This window comes from Equus quagga, chromosome 3 (assembly GCF_021613505.1).
Source record: "Equus quagga isolate Etosha38 chromosome 3, UCLA_HA_Equagga_1.0, whole genome shotgun sequence".
Classification (NCBI taxonomy): Eukaryota; Metazoa; Chordata; class Mammalia; order Perissodactyla; family Equidae; genus Equus; species Equus quagga.
The window spans coordinates 89,786,463-89,804,816 of NC_060269.1; the positions used below are offsets into that span (position 1 = coordinate 89,786,463).

Below are 18,354 nucleotides of genomic sequence, written 5' to 3' on the forward strand. Positions count from 1 at the left end.
TATTTTATTTTTTTCCTTTTTTTCCCCAAGGCCCCCCCCCGGTACATAGTTGTATATTCTTTGTTGTGGGTCCTTCTAGTTGTGGCATGTGGGATGCTGCCTCAGTGTGGTCTGATGAGCAGTGCCATGTCTGTGCCCAGGATTTGAACCAACGAAATACTGGGCCGCCTGCAGCGGAGCGTGCGAACTTAACCACTCAGCCACGGGGCCAGCCCTATGCATATATTCTTTCTAATATCTGTACATAATTGGGTCCATAGTATCCAACACACATTTATGATCTGCTTTTTTCTCCTAACTGTATATTGAGCATATATAAATCAATCTACCCCGCATTTTCAAGCTGCAAAGAATTACATTGTATGATTGTGTGACAATTCATTCAACCTTTACCCCCTCGATGTTTGTTGTTTGTTACTTATAAATAATGCTATGATGAACGTATTCACATAATGTTTATATGCCCTTGCTTTTATTTCTATAGGTGTAGAGTCCTGGGGGTAATACTGCTAGCTTGAAGACTATGTGTGGTTTTGTTTTTGATATTGTGATTTTTGCTAGACTGCTGTCCAAAAAGAGTGTAGCAGTTTGCTCTCATCAGCCATACACAAGAATGCCTGTTTGTCCCCACTCTAGTCAGCTCTGGATTTTACGTGTGTGGGGTGGTTCTTATTTGGTAGTTATTTGTGGGTTTTTTGTTTGTTTATTTTGCCAACCCAATAGGTAACAGTTGAACATCTTTTCATGTATTTATTAGCCATTTGCATTTCTCCCTCCTGTGAAATGTCTTGTCATATCTTTTGCCCATTTTTCTCGTGATAAAATACTGATACACATTTTGAAGACTTTTGATGATCCAGATTGTCAAATTGCCCTACAGAGTAGTTACACTAGTTTTCACACCATGTTTTGGATCTGATGTGATCCTGTTTGTGAGTTCCACCTTGCTAGGTTGTGAAAACCCTAGATGGGCCAGTTAATAATCCTAATCTTTTATGGTTTAAACAGTCTTATCATTTTAAAATGGTATTCAAGCCATTCAAAGTTCAGCTCCCCATGAGAGCTGGTTCAGTATTCTTTCTTAGTTTGTACAAGACTTCATAGACTTTTTTTCCTCCTCGCCCTGTTTCCCTCTAAGGTGGTGTTTGGATGAATGAGGAAGGGAAGCTTACACAATCTCCTTGCAGAACGTATGAGGGAGGCCTCAGAATTCACACAGTTCCTTGTACTGTCCTTTAGTTTCTCTGATGCCCCAGATGGTGCTTCTTGTCCAGCAGGCTGCTGCCTGCTGTGCTGGAATCTTAGACTTAAGTCTGCAGCTGGTGAATGGGTGGGCTAGTTGCCCACCCCGCTAACCAGACCTGAGTGGTATTAGACTCTCACTGGCTGTGCACATCACACATTGGGTTGTTTTGTTTTTGTTTTGTTTTTTCTCTTGGCCCTGAGCTAACATCTGTTGCCAATCTTGCTCTTTTGTTTTCCTCCCCAAAGCCCCAGTGCATAGTTGTATATCCTAGTTGTAAGTCCTTCTGGTTCTTCCATGTGGGACGCCACCACAGCCTGGCTTGATGAGCGGTGTGTAGGTCTGCGTGCAGGATCCAAACTGGCGAGCCCTGGGCCACCCAAGCAGAGCACATGAACTTAACCGCTACACGACCGGGCCGGCCTCCATAGGGTGTTTTTGACACTTAATATTGATGTATATTTACATTTATCATGAAAAGATTGCTACACATGGAGGGATTTGATCTTTCCTTCATAGGAAACTTTCTTGAGATTGAGATTGTAGAAAGGGAAAATAATGCTTTTTCTCTTAATTCCACAGAATGGCAACATACTTGCTTAACATTGAATTCTGTGCAAGAAAGAAAAAATTTAATATATTCCTTGCCAACGAGTGGTGGAAAAACCCTCGTGGCTGAGATTTTAATGCTACAAGAACTGCTTTGCCGGCGGAAAGATGTTTTAATGATCCTACCATATGTGGCCATTGTCCAAGAAAAGGTATCATTTTTTTTTAACAAGTGATATCTACTAATATTATTTAGACATTAAAATATAAAAACTAGCATAAATGTAACAACTTTTTATTGACTGAGAAGAGGTGCCTCTATTAATAGAGAATTATCTGTATTTTTAGGATGTGCAAAAGCAGTATGGAGGACTGAAAATCTCTTCTAATACTAATTACCTGTTGCAGAAAGAGTTTTGTTTTTCTAAACTGCTGGATTAAACTCAATTTTAAATCTTCTATTGATATTTCGCCTGCTTTTTCAAGCAGAAACTAACCAATTATTTTATTGAAATAAATGAATTATTGTGATTTTTATTACATAATGGGAGACAGTTCAAATTTATCTTCACATTATGTAGTTTAAAAGTTGTATTCATTTTGCAAAGAACAACACATTAATTATGACATTTCTTAGATATGTATGTCTTATCTGAGATCTTGTTCCCATTGATTGGTTTTAAACACCATTTTTAGATTTTTTAAAATCCCTTGAGCATTAATAGAGTTCTTATTTATCTGGTTTGTTTGTTTGTTTTAACTAATATCCTAGATTTCAGGTTTGTCAAGCTTTGGTGTAGAACTGGGTTTCTTTGTTGAAGAATATGCGGGAAGCAAAGGAAGATTTCCTCCAATTAAAAGAAGGGAAAAGAAATCGCTCTACATTGCCACTATTGAAAAAGGGCATAGTCTGGTGAACTCCTTGATTGAAACTGGAAGGATCGGCAGTCTGGGTCTGGTTGTTGTAGATGAGGTTGGTTACTACTTTTAATTTATCAAGACTTCTATTCTACTAACATATCTATTATTCTGTGGATCTGCCTAGTACCTCTATGAGAATAAGTAACTTATTTTTAATATATAGACAATATAGATGAAGACATTTCATGCCTGGTAATCTTAAATTCGGTTTTGTGTCATGTGTTTCTTGAAGAGCAAATATATGCGTGTGTGTATTCAATTTTATAATAGTACTTATGAATTCCAGATGCGTCAGGACATTGGCCCCAGACCTTATTAACTTAAAATACTAATGAAATGATGCATTTGTACTCTAGTTGCTATATGAAAAATGCTTAAGAGTTATAAAACAAAGTTCCTTCTTCATTTCATACAAATATATGCCTATTTTATAGAGGCACTATATGCAGATTTACTTTTCTCTTCTCTCTTTTCTTAAAATCTCAAAGTTGCATATGATTGGTGAAGGAAGCCGTGGGGCCATACTGGAGATGACCCTAGCAAAAATCCTCTACACTAGCAGTAAGTATGTTTTCAAATGTGGTCACCAACTGATTTATAATCAGGAGACCTATAAAAGATGTAATTCTAGCACTAGCTAGATTATGTAACCTGGAGTAAGTTATTTAAGCTTTCTGCCTTAGTTTTTTAATTTCTAAAGTAGGCTTATAAATTTTTGTTGGAAGAATGGATGAGGATAAATGAAATTAACATTTGAAGACATTCCCCCCCCATGATCATCCTCTACTTAGTGGCTGTTTGTGCTTAGGCAGATGACTTAACCTCTCTGTTTCTTCATCTGTAAAAGGGGGATAATAATGGTACTGACCTGGTGGGATTTGGGGAGGATTATATGAGTTAACACATGTAAAGCATTCAGCAATGCCCAGCACATAGCAATCAATAAGAGTTTGCTGCTGCCACCACCGTCAATATCATCATCATCCTAACAAAGCAGCATATTTAAGTACTCAATTTAAGGAGCCATTTTGCAGCACTAGAGTCTTCAAATATATATGAAGCATTTATTCTAAATGTCTTCTCTATTATTTACTGATATGCTATTACAATAACTTATTGTTAGGTATTGCAATACCTTGTATATGGAAAAATTATTAATTATAAAGGTCAAATCTTAAAATTATTTTAAAAATTTTGATAGTAATGATATTTAGGCAGGTTGTAGCACTTTATAATCATTCATTCAAAAAATATTTATTGAGTACCTACTGTATGCCAGGCGCTATTTTAAGTGTTAGGGATACAGCAGTGAATAAAACAAAGTCTTTGGCTTCATCAAACCTATATATTTTAATGAAAGTGAACAGACAATAAGCAGATAAACAGGTAAACATGGTGTGTCAGATGGTGACAGCTCTATGAAACGATGTAGAGCAGAGGAAAAGAGGAGCGTGATCCCCTGCTTGTCAAATCCAGCGTGTACTGAATGTCCTTGTCTTGGTTTTTCTTCAGTGTTTGACTGTTTATCATTTTTTTCCTTTGGGTGCTGAGACTTCATTCTCTCTTAGTTTCCCTCCTCTCTCTGTGTGAGGGGTCATGTGTTAGCACTGAGAGCTAGTGCAGCATGATGGCTGAGGACAGACTCTGGAGCTGCATTCAAACCCTGGCTCACTTTCACTGCATTGTGATCTTGTCAAGTTACAGTAACTGTACCTCTGTTTCCTCGTGCGTCACAAATGGATGACAGTAGTAGAACCTTCATCACTGAATTGCTGTAAAGATGACATGAGTTAATCTTTGTAAAGCATCTAGCATAGTACCTGCACATAATGGACGTGTGTTTGCTATTGCTGTATGCTTATTTGTCTTTCTATTATCAGTGCGTTGCACTTAATAGATATTTGGATGAAATGAGTCTCTTTAGTTTCTTCCTCTTGTTCTCCCTGTGACACCACTTTCTAAGCGTATTATGTACATTGGTGTTACTGTGGATGCATCTTAGTCTCTTCTCTTGTTTCCTGCTTCATGCGGTTTCTACTAATTCTCATCCACACTCATGTCTTCAAGTGCTTCCTGTGTGCTGATGGGTCCTGATCTGTATTTCCAGCTTTCACCTCTCTTCTGAGTAATATCATCTGCCAGCTGGGCACTCCAACTTGAATATCCTGTGAATAGCTCAGATTCACCGTGTGCAAGTCTAACTCATTTCCTTCAGACCCATTCTTCAGACTGAATTCCGTGCCACCACTTGCCAGCCATCCAGCCAACCAAGCCAGAATCTTTTAATATTTACTCTTGTACATTCTGTCAGCAGCCAAATCCTGATTTACCTCATAAATATATTTTTAAATCCTCTCCGTCCTGTTGCTCTTTACTACTAAATCTTCAGTTCAATACCTCATCCTCTCTTACCAAATTCCCACAGAAATCATCAAGCTCGTTTGTGTGGCTTCAGTCTTGATCCCTGCCCTTTCCCCCACCAAATCCATCTTCTCTGTGCAGTTAGAATGATCTTCCCCAGATGCAAATCCAATTAGTTTATTTTGCTACTTACAATCCTTTAATACCTTCTCTTTGTTTCTGCATAAATCCCAAATTTCTTAGCACAGCCTTTCTTGATTTGGCTGCATGCTCACCTCATCAGCCTCATAGTCCACCCTCATGGAGTGGGAAAAGACAACACATATTCCTCTTTTGGATAACGTCTTGAACAATAATTTCAAGACAAAGGATAGCAGCTGTGAAGAAGTATTTGCTAAGAATGCTTCTTTGATTTTCCATTCAATAGCCAAGTCTATGGAAAGCAGCCATTTTGTACTGCCCAGAAAGTCATGCAGATTCATGAGTTTCACTCCACCTTTATTTTAAAAAAAAAAAAAGAAAAGTTAACAGCCTGATAGCAAGATCCCATAAAGGACTTTAATGTGACAAGAGTTCGGGACCCATTCAGCCCTGCGTCCTATGCTGTACATCTGCCTATAGCCGTACCTGTGGAACATGTTTAACTCTTCATAATGATGGTCCAGCTAGTCAGCAACAAGCATATTGCTGGATTAATACTCTGGTAATAGATTTATTGTTGTTAATGCTGTCAAGTACCAGTGGCATAGCTTTCAGCATCACTGCAACACACAGCCGCCACAGTATGAGAACTGACAGAAGGGTGGCGTGGTTCCCTCACCCCCGGCTGCAGCGATAAGAACACTGAATCTTAACCACTAGACCACCAGGGCTCTCACTGCTGTGGCCTGGGTTTGCTTCCTTGTCAGAGAACCACACCCATCTGTTGGTTGCCATACTGTGTGGCAGCTGCATGTTCCTATGATGCTGAAAGCTATGCCACCAGTATTTCACATACCAGCAGGGTCACCCATGGTGGACAAGTTTCAGCAGAGCTTCTAGACTAAGACAGGTTAGGAAGAAGGACTTGGCCACCCACCTATGAAAAATTGGCCATGAAAACCCTGTGAGTAGCAGTGAGCATTGTCCTATATAGTGCCAGAAGGTGAGAGGATGGCGCAAAAAGACTGCGCAGGGTTCTGCTCTGCTGTACACAGAATCACTAGGGGTCAGAATCAGAATCGACTTTGTGTCACTAACAACAAAATATATTTGTATTTTTCTTACCTTTTCCCTCCTCTACCCCTCCACCCCCACCTTTCCCAAATCACGCAGGAAGAATTCAGAACCCAAAAAAGTTGCTAAAATTACTATGATGTACTAAAAAACAAATTTTTCTCGATACTTTGGATTTTTTTTTTTTTTAGAAACAACTCAAATTATTGGTATGAGTGCAACGTTGAGCAATGTTGAAGACCTGCAAGAGTTCCTTCAAGCAGAGTATTACACCAGTCAGTTTAGACCAGTATGTACCTCAGGTTTACACTGTATTGATTTGTTCTGTAGCATCTTACTTAGAGAAGTAGCAAACGTACTATGTAAAAAAATTGAAGAGCTGGCCCCGTGGCCTAGTGGTTAAGTTCAGCGTGCTCCACTTCGGCAGCCTGGGTTTGGTTTCTGGGCATGGACCTACACCAGTTGTCGGCGGCCATGCTGTGGCAGTGACCTTCCTCAACAACAACAACTAAAAATTCTATAGAATAGTGAAGGGACAGAATTCCAATCACCATGGCTATATACAAATAAGAGTTTGTGTTTAGAGAATGTAAACACTCTGGGGTTGGGGATCTTGGCTTGAGTCACTAATCTATCTGTAGCACCTGGAACAGTGACTGGCCCGTGGGCCTTTTTTTTTTTTTCTTTTGAGGAAGATTAGCCCTGAGCTAACATCTGCTACCAATCCTCCTCTTTTTGCTGAGGAAGACTGGCCCTGAGCTAACATCTGTGCCCATCTTCCTCAACTTTATACGTGGGACGCCTACCACAGCATGGCTTTTGCCAAGCAGTACCATGTCCACACCTCAGATCCGAACCAGCGAACCCTGGGCCGCCAAAAAGTAGAACGTGCGCACTTAACCACTGTGCCACTGGGCCGGCCCCGGCCCGTGGGCCTTCAGTGAATCTTTATTGAATGTAATTTTCCAGACCCATTCCATTTTTCCACTTCTTATTCTCTAAGGTAAATTTTTACATTTGGTCAAAATTTAGTGATTCATGTTTTGAATTATTGGCACATAAAAAAATTATCTTAAAAGTTAAAACGTTTTCAAATATTTATGCTTTGGTAGTTATAATGCTTTTTTAATAAGTTAAGACTTCATATGGAGCCAGCCCTGTTGGCCTAATGCTCAAAGTTTGGCACGCTCCGCTTCAGCAGCCTGAGTTCAGTTCCCAGGTGTGGAACCACACCACTCATCTGTTGGTAGCCATGCAGTGGCGGCAGCTCACATAGAAGAACTAGAGGGACTTACAACTGGAATATATAAGTAGGTACTGGGGCTTTGGGAGGGGAAAAAGGGAGAGAGGGGAAGATTGGCAACAGATGTTAGCTCAGGGTGAACCTTTCCCAGCAGAAAAAAAAAAGACTTCATATGGATTTAAATTTAAACTGCCCAATAATAGTATTCCCAAATGGCATGAAGAAATTAAATAACTGTAATTTGTACTTAGTTGAAAGTAGTAGTACATATACTCTGTCTGCACTACTAGTGTGCATGTTCTAAGTAGGTTTTCAGAAAATAATTTTAATTTGAAATTCGGTGTTTTTACATTTGCACCACATCTGCAAATTTTCAAGAGAGATTTTCTGATCTTAACTGTCAAATTAGATGCTATTCTTTTAAAATGCATTGAGCTATGTTTATAAACTTTTTGTCTACAAATACTTAAAAATAAAATGGTGGTATTTAGAATGAAAAGTGATGACTAGTAAAACAGAAAGTTTTAAATCTTAAGGACTGACACAAATAACTCCTTAATAAAAGGTAAAGAGTGTGATCACTTAACTCATTTTTACTTCTTGTGACAAATACAGAAGTGTCTGGTTTCCTTTTAAGATGTGGCAATTCACTTCAAAAGTATTTCTTCAAGGATATTATTACCTATTTTGAAAGCAGAGAAAGAGACTTTAAAAACAAGATATGATAAAGGAAATACTTAAAGCATGTTTTACATATCTTAGAAAAACTAAAATCTGTATATAGCTGTCCTTCTTTACAAGTCTTTACAACATATTTTGCAAATTTAAAACTCTGGAAAGAGGAATTTATATGTGGTATTAATTGCAAATGTCCTTTTAATTCAAGGTTGAATTAAAAGAATATCTGAAAATAAACGATGCAATATATGAAGTTGACAGCAAAGCTGAGAATGGCATGACTTTTTCACGTGTCCTTGGTTATAAGGTAACATTAATAACCTTCGAACCCAAGTTTCCCAGACTTTGTGCCCGGATGCTCCAGGGCACCACAGAAGATTCACATGGGTACTGCGGGATAGTTGGGTATTTGAGAGGAACAGCTGATGCTTGACATCTGTTGAACACTACTCAAACTACTGGTTCAAGGTAGTTAGTTTCCAATTTCAACATTAGAGCCCAAGACATTGCTTTCTATGTCACATGTCTATGTGAAGTTGGTTATTTTGCAGTTACTGTAAGCAAATACCACGTGAAAATCAGTATGGGACGAGAATTGATGGTGGCGATGTCCAATCTAATTCCACATTTTGAAAGACTGTCCAGTGCCCAGTTGTGCACACATCCCATTAGTGGGCTGTTGTGGTTATTTGAGTGAAATAAAAGTATTTTATCGTTCAATTGATATGTACTACTTATTCAAACAGCTACTACATTGTCAGGAAATACATACTTAGTAAGTTGTTTGGACCTAACTACCTAATAAACAAAACTGTTGGATAGATATTTCTTTTGGCCTTGTGGCTCCATGAACTAAGAAAATTTGGAGACCTCTCCCTTAAATGTTTATTCATTTAGCAGCAACAACAAAAAGAAACGTGTGGGCTATGCAGTTCAGATATTGGTGTATGAGAATGTTAATGTCTGCCATGTTAATGTTCTGTGACTTACATGAAGGATATTCAAAAGAGGAGAAAGGGATTTCACAACTGTTTTAGAATTTTCTGAAGGTATATTCTAAATCTGTATCAGTTTTCAGTAAAGTCAAAAGAAGATTTTAAATAACTTTACATCTTTCTTCATGTTCTTTGAGTTCCTTATATCTGCTTGATAAATATATTTTTTATTTCTGAAAATATGTCCTATGGAACGATTGAATCTCTGTTTTTGAAAACCCTTAGTAATAGTAAAGATATATCTTACTTACACAGTCCTTTGACTGTTATTAGGATCAGTCTGTGTTTCTCACTGAGTACTTTTTTGTTCTGCTTTGGTGAAGATGGGCATGCAGTGGGGTTATTAATAACATTAACTATTTTCACTGCTTTAATTTAAAACTAAATATACCTTAACAAAATCCTAATAACCTAACAGAAATGTAGGACTTAAAATTTTGATATTTTATATAGGTTTCATCTTTCTTTTTAAATTATCAGATTTATTAAATGAGAAGTTCAGAATTATGGATGGTTTGGTTTCCTTTCAGAGCACACTGGTAAAATGACAGATGTTCATGGTTGCTAACTACCTTGTTCCTACCTCTTGTCCTGCAGTACTCTGATACTCTGAAAAAGATAGATCCTGATCACTTGGTCGCATTGGTGACGGAAGTTATTCCCAATTATTCCTGCTTAGTTTTTTGTCCCACTAAGAAGAACTGTGAAAATGTAGCAGAAATGATATGCAAAATTTTAAGCAAGTATGTTAGTCTTTGTGTTCTGTTTTATTTTTTTCATGATTTACATGCTGTGTATTCAGTTTATTTAATAAGCACTAATTATTTCTTGCAGAACATTATATTAAGTTGATATACTAGATTCTAAAGGCCTTGACCTTGAAGAAAGTTTAACTGTGAAATTCACGTATGTGAAATAGCCAGAGAAGAATTCTAAGGCTGCATGTAAGAGAATGCTAACTAATATAATGGCTTAGTCATCAGTGATTCTCAACCTTGGCTGCACAGTGAATCATCTCCAGGACTTTTAAAAATCCTACTGCCCAGCTACATCCTAGACGATTCAGTGTCTCGGGGCAGGGGGACCCAGGCATCATTGTTCTGTAAAGCTCCCCAGGCAAGTCCAGGATTCAGCCAAGGTCACCCACTGGCTTAGGTAGTCAAAGGACTGATCACTGTAATCCCTGTGGGGACAAATCATATCTTCAGCTTGATGTTCTCTTTAATTAAATATTGTTGCCTTTGTTTTCTTAGTAAACTTTGCACTTAAGTTGTGTAAATATTTAAGCTGAATTTCCTAAGTAATTAAGAAATTTATTGGTTTGTGATTTTATAGTATTTTAATATTGGCTGTGTTATACTCATAGAGATAAGTATAAAGTGACTTTTAGTATGAACAGTTCAGGTTTTTCTGCACCTGTTTGTCTCATGTTTAGTTTAATCTAATTTTTTTCAGACTTTTTTTGGCCCTTAGCCAGTGCTATATCACTACTCATAGACCAGTACTCAGGTTCTAATCTAGCCATCCTCCACCTCCCTCCCCATCGTGCTGTCATGGATTGGTCTAAAATAGAGGTGAATTTGTTGAATAGCACAAAGGTGCAGATGTTTGAGACAATGTCAAGGAGTTTCCCGTTTCGGTAACTGATAGTCTGCCTTTACGATGATGATGTTGATTATAAAAACCCAAGGAAATTAAATTGTCATTGAGGTTTTCTCACCAATCACTCATTTTCTTAGAATAATTTAAGGAGTGTAGCACTGGCTAAGTGATGTGGAAATTTAGAGCCTAACAATTGACTGGGAGACATGAGGTTTATTAGTTAGATCCTTGACTGATTTTGCCTTTTGATGATAATAGTTGATTTGAGTCATAAATATTTATGTTCAATACTGAAACACTTAAGAAATATGGTTCTCCAGAACGCTGGTTAATGAATTGTAACAGGTGCTTGATACTTTCTTAAAGAGATAGGAGTTAACACTTTCTTCCTGAAGGAAAACTTCCTCTAAAATATGTTTTCCATATTGCTGCTTCATAAGCAGAATGTTCTTAGTATAGTTTAGCCCCTTTTTTGGTGGCTGTTGACTAAAATGTTGAGTCATATTTGGAGCAAAATTTTTTATATTCTGTAATTTAGATGTTTATGAAGTGAAATCTAGGGCTAAGTAGGTTGTGATCTCAGTGGTGGCTTTAAAACCTGATTTCTTGAGAGTCCTGGGCTATCAGCTTTTATCGTAATTATTTGCCTCCTTACATAAATCTTGGGGGGAGCAGGTGCAGCAAAATCACCTGAGAAGTAGAGTCTGGCTATATGTCTATTTAAGTGCAAAGACTAAAACAGGTTTTTCTCAAGGGATTGTCTCAATCTTGAGGAAAATTACTGTCTTTTTTGTAGCTGTTACTGCTTTTGACTTCTAAGTCAGTAAGTCTTTTAAACATTATTTGCTGACGACTGCCAAAGCTCCAGTCATAGAAGTTTCCCTAGAAATCTCCCTAAAAGTGATACCTCACTGCTGCTTAGCCTAGAATTCAGGCTGAGATCTCAGTCAACTTACTTTTCCATCTTTATTTCTTCTGCTCTTCATTCACCCTGTGATTCGTCCAAACTGCACTGTTTCTCCTCTTCGCTTATGCCTTGCACTTCCCATTTGCATGCCTCTGATTGTGCTTTACCCTCTGCCGAGTATGCTGTTTCCTCTGCCTTCATTGCCAGCTCTCTACCACCTGTTCTTCAACACCCAGCTCAGACCTCAATTTCCCCACAGAGCCCTTCGCCACGTAACCATGTATTATCTGGTCAGTTATAAATAATGTCTGCTTTCTCTAAAATTAGATGGTGATTATCCATATTCTCGCCCTATATAAGACTTAATTCCTTGAGAAGGGTTCACGCTGTACATCCCTTTCAGGACCTGGCACACTGGCTGGAAAACAGTAACAGAAAGTCTGCTGCTGCCTACTCAGCGTCACTTCTCATTCTTGTGCTGATGACCCTTACCACTTTCTTCCCAATTCTTCATTGTTCTTTTGTCTCCTTGCCTTGCACTCCTCAGCTTGTTCTCTTGGCCTATGCAGTTAACACCCGACACAGCTCTCTATTCTTGAAGGAGACTAAAACAACTCAGGCTGTGTGTATTATATTTTCATCTTAGACTATATTTGTTTGCTGCTGGTATTCAGAAATTGTTGCTTTACAGTCAAGTAGTAGTTAGTTGTTCTTAGTCTTTCTTTCAAGAATTTAAAATAATAGGTGCTTCTGGATATGGAGACATTTTAGGATATTGTTAAGGCTTCTAAAATGCTAATGTTTATAGACAGTGTTTTACATATAGTACATATGAATTAATAATATATATGTTTCCATCTTCGGAGAAGAAAATTTATGGCTTAAAATAAGACAAATCATCTTCAATAAAGATGTATGTTCTAGTGAAAAAATAATGTTTTCTAGTGAAAAAATATTCTAGTGAAAACATCTGGAGCAAAGTCTAGACCTGGCATTCAGAGAGTCATAGAAAATACAGGAATGAACTTGAGGAAGTCCATGAACCCTCTGAGATTATATGCAAAGTATTGTGTTTATGTGAACATTTGTTTTTTTCCTTTGCTGTAATCAGATTTTCAGAGAGCTCTGTGAGCCACAAAAAGGTTGAGAGAGACTGCCTAAATAGTTAATGAAATGAGAGTCAAAATTCTAAGAACATTTTTTGTACTTATAGCAATAAAACTAATACATTTTTTTAAAAAAGAATGTTTACATGGCATGTACTAAATTTAAAATGATAGGCACGTTGTCACTGTAAGATCAAGGGTTCATATTTCTAACAGATGTTTTTCCTAGGGACTATCTGAAACACAGGGAGAAAGAGAAGCAGGAGGTGATTCAGAACTTGAAGAACCTCAGCGGTGGCAGCCTGTGTCCTGTGTTAAAGCGCACCATCCCGTTTGGAGTTGCCTATCACCACAGTGGTTTAACGAGCGAGGAAAGGAAGCTCCTGGAGGAGGCCTACTCCACAGGCGTGCTCTGCCTTTTCACCTGCACATCCACCCTCGCAGCAGGTGTTAACCTACCAGCTCGAAGGTAAGATGTAAGTAACTGTTGGCCAGGCCCCAAACTTTCCAATTCCTAGCTCGCCAGGAGATTTGTTGTTGTTTTACTCTTTCTCAGTACTAGGTGAGAATTTATAGATGTTTTTCCAGCATTTGCTGAGTTGATTGTTTGGTTTATTTCCTTTAATATTTTAATGAAAAACAGCATTAATAGATTTCCTGGTAGTATAATTCCTTCTTTCTTGCGTGCTCTCCATCTCTGGTTTTGGTGTTAGGGTTTATTATCCTAGTTGTATAGAAACAGTTGACAAGCTCTCCACCAATTTTATGATCTGAAAGAGTTTATTTAACCTGAGGATTTCCTTGAAACCATAGAGAACTCATCCATAAAGACTTTTGAGTCTAGTGTCTTTTTTTAGAGTAGATCCTTGATTACCTTTTCAGTTATTACCAAAGTTATGAGCCTGTATAATTGATTTCTGCTCTTTATAAATTGTGACTTTAAAATTTGTGACTTTTTTTTAAATAAGTGGTCAGTTTTTCTCATTTGTCCATGAGTGTTAAAAAAAAAAATATGTATTTCCTGTTGAGTAGGCAGTTTTATATATCTCAATGAGATCACAGTTACTGTGTTATCAGCTCCTCTGTTTTCTTACTATTTGCAGTTCCTTGACCTGTCAATTTCAGAGAGGTGTGTTAGTCTCCCACTTTAATTATGGAGTTGTCAGTTTCTCCTGTTTGCAATTCTAGAAGTTTTTGCTTTGTATTTCAAAATTATTTGGGTATACAAAGGTTTACTCCAAATATCTTATTGCTGAATTATACATTTTATCAATATGGTAGGTCCTTGTGTTTCTCATTTAGTAAATTTACTTTGAATACTCAGACTACATTTCTTTTTGCCAAGTATAGCTTCATCCTTTCTTTTATTTTCGACTTCTGTCACTGATTAAGTTTTCCATTTTTCAGAAAATTAAAGGGAAAAAAAGGAAGTTATATATCCTACTTTTCTCATTCCAATTGTTACTGTTACAATTTCACAATTATAATCAAACATGTTTTTCTGTCATTTTAGAATCGATCAATAACTATATCCTCCCCTAAGCATAACGAGAATCTTAGCATTTGAATATTCTCCTGCATTGCCTCATATATGTTGCAATCACCTAGAATTTTAGTTCCAGATTTTTAACTTTCTTTCATCTTGTAATCAATAATATTAAACGTACCTTAAATTATGCTTGTTTTTTTGCTTGCCACTGCCTCTTGTATCCCACATCTTCCTTCTGTGATTCATTTTTTATTTTGCCGTCCTTGAGGAATTATTTTCTAAATGCTGCATTGAAGGTAAAAATTTTTGAGTCTTTGCATAGCTGAAGGTGTCTTTATTTTAGCCTCACACTTTAACCCCTTGCTAGGAAAAGAATTCTATGTACAATTTCTTTTCTTTGGGGACTTGATAGCGTTCTTCCAGGTCTTTTAGAAGCCAGCATCGCTCATTTTTGTTTTTGCTTTGGTTTGCTGTTTTCTGCTCTCCAGAAGCTTTTAGACCCTTCTGTTTAACCTTAAAATTTTGTCATAGTGTATAATAATAGTTACAGCTCTTACGCTCCGTCCCCCATGTCATATCAGCCTTACATGCACTGACTTAACAGCTCCTCACAACACCTCTGTGGGGAAGGTCGTATTTTATTATCCATCTTTTGTAGAAAGGAAAGCTAAGGCGTTGAACAGTTCAATAACTTACCCAACTTCATGCCCAACGAATGAGTTTCAAAAACAAGGTTTGAAGGGGCTGGCCCCGTGGCCGAGTGGTTAAGCTCGCGCGCTCTGCTGCAGGCGGCCCAGTGTTTCGTCGGTTCGAATCCTGGGCGCGGACATGGCACTGCTCGTCAGACCACGCTGAGGCAGCGTCCCACATGCCACAACTAGAGGAACCCACAACGAAGAATACACAACTATGTACCGGGGGGCTTTGGGGAGAAAAAGGAAAAAATAAAATCTTTAAAAAAAAAAAAAAAAACAAAACAAAAACAAGGTTTGAACCCAAGAAATCTAGTTCTACAATCCCAAGTATCCCAGCTTAGCCACTTTTCATTCATCGTGCTTAGCAATGTGTACATGCTCACAAACTGAAGTGTGATGCCTCTTTTCATCTAGAGTAATTTTTTCGGTTATTTCTTTCATTGTTTCTTTCCTTCCATTATCTCTGTTCTCTCCTTTTGTAACTTCAGTTAGATAGGATTGAAGCCTCTTGGGTTGAACTTTCACATCTCTTAACTTTTCTTACACATTTTTCAATCTACATGAGCTATGTGATTTCTTCAACTTTGCCTTCTGTATAACAAAATGTGTTTTGTTTTTTTGTTTCGTTTGTTTTTCTGCAGGAGAAGATTCACTCTAAGCTAACATCTGTTGCTAGTCTTCCTCCTTTTTTCTTCCTTTTTCCCTCCCAAAGCTCCAGTACATAGTTATGCATAGTTGTAAGTTCTTCTGGTTCTTCTATGTGAACTGCCATCGCCACAGCATGGCTGTTGACGAATGGTGTGGTTCTCTTCCCAGGAACCGAACCCAGCCGCCAAAGCAGAGCACGCCACACTTTAACTGCTAGGCCACCAGGGCTGGCTCCAAAATCCGTTTTTAAGTGTATACCATTAACTAGGTTCTTTCATTATTCAGTCCTTCTATTGAATTTTTAAATGAATTTAAATTTTTTCTTAATTTCCAAGAACCATCTTCATTTATTGCTCTTTCTTTATAATAGTCTGCTCTCATATTGTAAATACAATACCCTCTAGCTTAGGTTTAGTGCACTCCACTTCAGTGGCCCGGGTTCACAGGTTTGAATCTCTGGCACAAACCTACACCACTCATCAGTCATACTGTGGCAGTGACCTACACAGAAAGTGGAGGAAGATTGGTAACAGATGTTAACTCAGGGCTAATCTTCCTCAGCAATAAAAAAAAAAAAAAAAATTTAAGTTTTTTCTGTTCACTGTATTATCTGCTTCTAACAATAATACCTGTATTATCTGCTTCTGTCAGACATTTATTCTTTATGTTCTTATTATTTTTCTTTTATGTTGTTATTTTTCTTCAAGTGTTTGGTAATCTTGGCTATCCATTGAGATTTATAAATAAAGAGTAGGTTGGTTAGTATAGGTAAATGACAGATTTCTCTCACATTCGAACAGGAAAGCTGGCTACTGACATCTATATATGTGAGCAGGATTGAAATAACCATTTATATAGGTCAAAAACAGTTGAAATGTGCAATTTTCTATAGTTGACAACAATATAAATTCATAAATAAACATGCATATGTTGGTGGTACCTGGTCAGACTTTTCATTGATGGAGTATAAAATCAAAAATCTTTGGAGACTGTTGATCTAGTGGATTGATCATAAGATTTGCAGCTAAGCAGCCTTGAGTTCAGATCATGGTTCCGGTAATTACTAGTTTTGTGAATTGAGGTAAGCCACTTAACTTGTCTGTGCTTCGGTTAGCCCATTTGTAAAAAAATAAAAAGAATATTATTACCAAGAATTTTTTAAGAATTATAGATAAGGTACATAAAGAACCTAGGACATCATAGATTCTTGGTAAATAGTAGTTATTTATTATTTTGAGTTACTATGTCATCATGTTTAATATCACATAGATATAATGACATTATTAAGAGTTTAAAAATAGGTGGTAATGCTGTAGATGGAGTATCACTTTGAATTAATTTTATTAATTCCACAGAGTTATTTTAAGAGCGCCCTATGTTGCTAAGGAATTTTTAAAGAGGAATCAGTATAAACAGATGATTGGCAGAGCCGGCCGTGCTGGAATAGATTCTACTGGGGAGAGTATCCTTATATTGCAAGAAAAGGACAAGCAAAAGGTAATACTCACTCTGCTTGTTGATTGGTTGTTTGGTCTTCTTTTTTTCGTCTTTGTCCTGGCCCTTTTATAAGATCATCTTCTAAAAATTAATTGTTAATATTCCTTTAAATAATGTTTTCTTAATCTCTATGATTAAGGCTTAGGAAGAGTAGTTTGAATACTTTTGTATTTCAGGCAAATAATGAAAAGTTTTTTCCATGTTTATCTTTCTTCCATTTTTATAAGAACACCTGCTAAATTCTAATTTTTTTTGTCTTTATGTTTTTTATCCCTGCCTGCCTCCACAAGATCTATGCAAAATATAAAATTTTATGTGGAACACCATTTATTTCTTGTAATAACACCAAACATAATATTGCTTTAACTTCTGTAGGTATTGGAGTTAATAAGCAGACCATTGGAAAACTGTTATAGCCATCTTGTTCAAGAATTCACCAAGGGAATCCAGACTTTGTTTCTCTCGTTGATTGGTTTGAAGGTAATTTTTAATATTTTCAAATCTTATTACTATTACCTGAATTAATAGAAGTTAAAAAGTTATGAAAAGGGGCCGGCCTGGTGGCACAGCAGTTAAGTTCACACGTTCTGCTTCAGCGACCCAGGGTTCCCAGGTTCGGATCCTGGGTGTGGACATGGCACCACATGGCAAGCCATGCTGTGGTAGGCGTCCCACGTATAAAGTGGAGGCAGATGGGCATGGTTGTTAGCTCAGGGCCAGTCTTCCTCAGCAAAAAGAGGAGGATTGGCAGCAGATGTTAGCTCAGGCTAATCTTCCTCAAAAAAAAAAAAGTATGGAAACTGTAAAGTATGAAAAAAATGTTAACTTCTAATGTGGAAAAGAACGATCTTTGACATGATAATTATGAATGTGGATTTATTTGTGCATTTTTAATCCTTTGAGTTGCAAGGAATATGAACAATCAACAAATCATAACTGGGCACCCATTACAAGTGAGAGATACTATCAGGGCTACAAGGAGCTGTAAAGACGTGTGTCCTGCTGCGGGATAATCCAGCATCTCTGCCCTTGTGTAGAATAATGTTCGTCTGTAGTCCTGCGACCATTCTAGGGTATTATAAACATTGTGGCATCAGTATAACCCTTATCAGGCAGAAAATTTAAAAAAAAGAAAAAGGTACAACAGGAATACTCTTTTTCCTAAGATTAGAAATTAGCTCTCTTTTTTAGGGTTACTCTTGACT

General features: G+C 37.4%; 1 protein-coding gene across 3 annotated transcripts in view; it reads left to right on the top strand.

The window, feature by feature from the left end:
* HELQ (helicase, POLQ like) overlaps positions 1-18,354 on the top strand; it is a 51,561-nt gene that overhangs the window by 4,589 nt on the left and 28,618 nt on the right. For all 3 annotated transcript variants that reach the window (XR_006887982.1, XM_046656868.1, XM_046656867.1), the window contains exons 3-11: positions 1,826-2,004; positions 2,565-2,765; positions 3,202-3,274; positions 6,481-6,578; positions 8,419-8,517; positions 9,803-9,948; positions 13,050-13,289; positions 17,008-17,149; positions 17,525-17,629. Coding sequence is in view for 2 of the 3 variants with exons in the window: in XM_046656868.1 (XP_046512824.1) it covers positions 1,826-2,004; positions 2,565-2,765; positions 3,202-3,274; positions 6,481-6,578; positions 8,419-8,517; positions 9,803-9,948; positions 13,050-13,289; positions 17,008-17,149; positions 17,525-17,629 (1,283 nt within the window). In the remaining variant the exon portion in view is untranslated. The remainder of the gene's footprint in view (positions 1-1,825; positions 2,005-2,564; positions 2,766-3,201; positions 3,275-6,480; positions 6,579-8,418; positions 8,518-9,802; positions 9,949-13,049; positions 13,290-17,007; positions 17,150-17,524; positions 17,630-18,354) is intronic.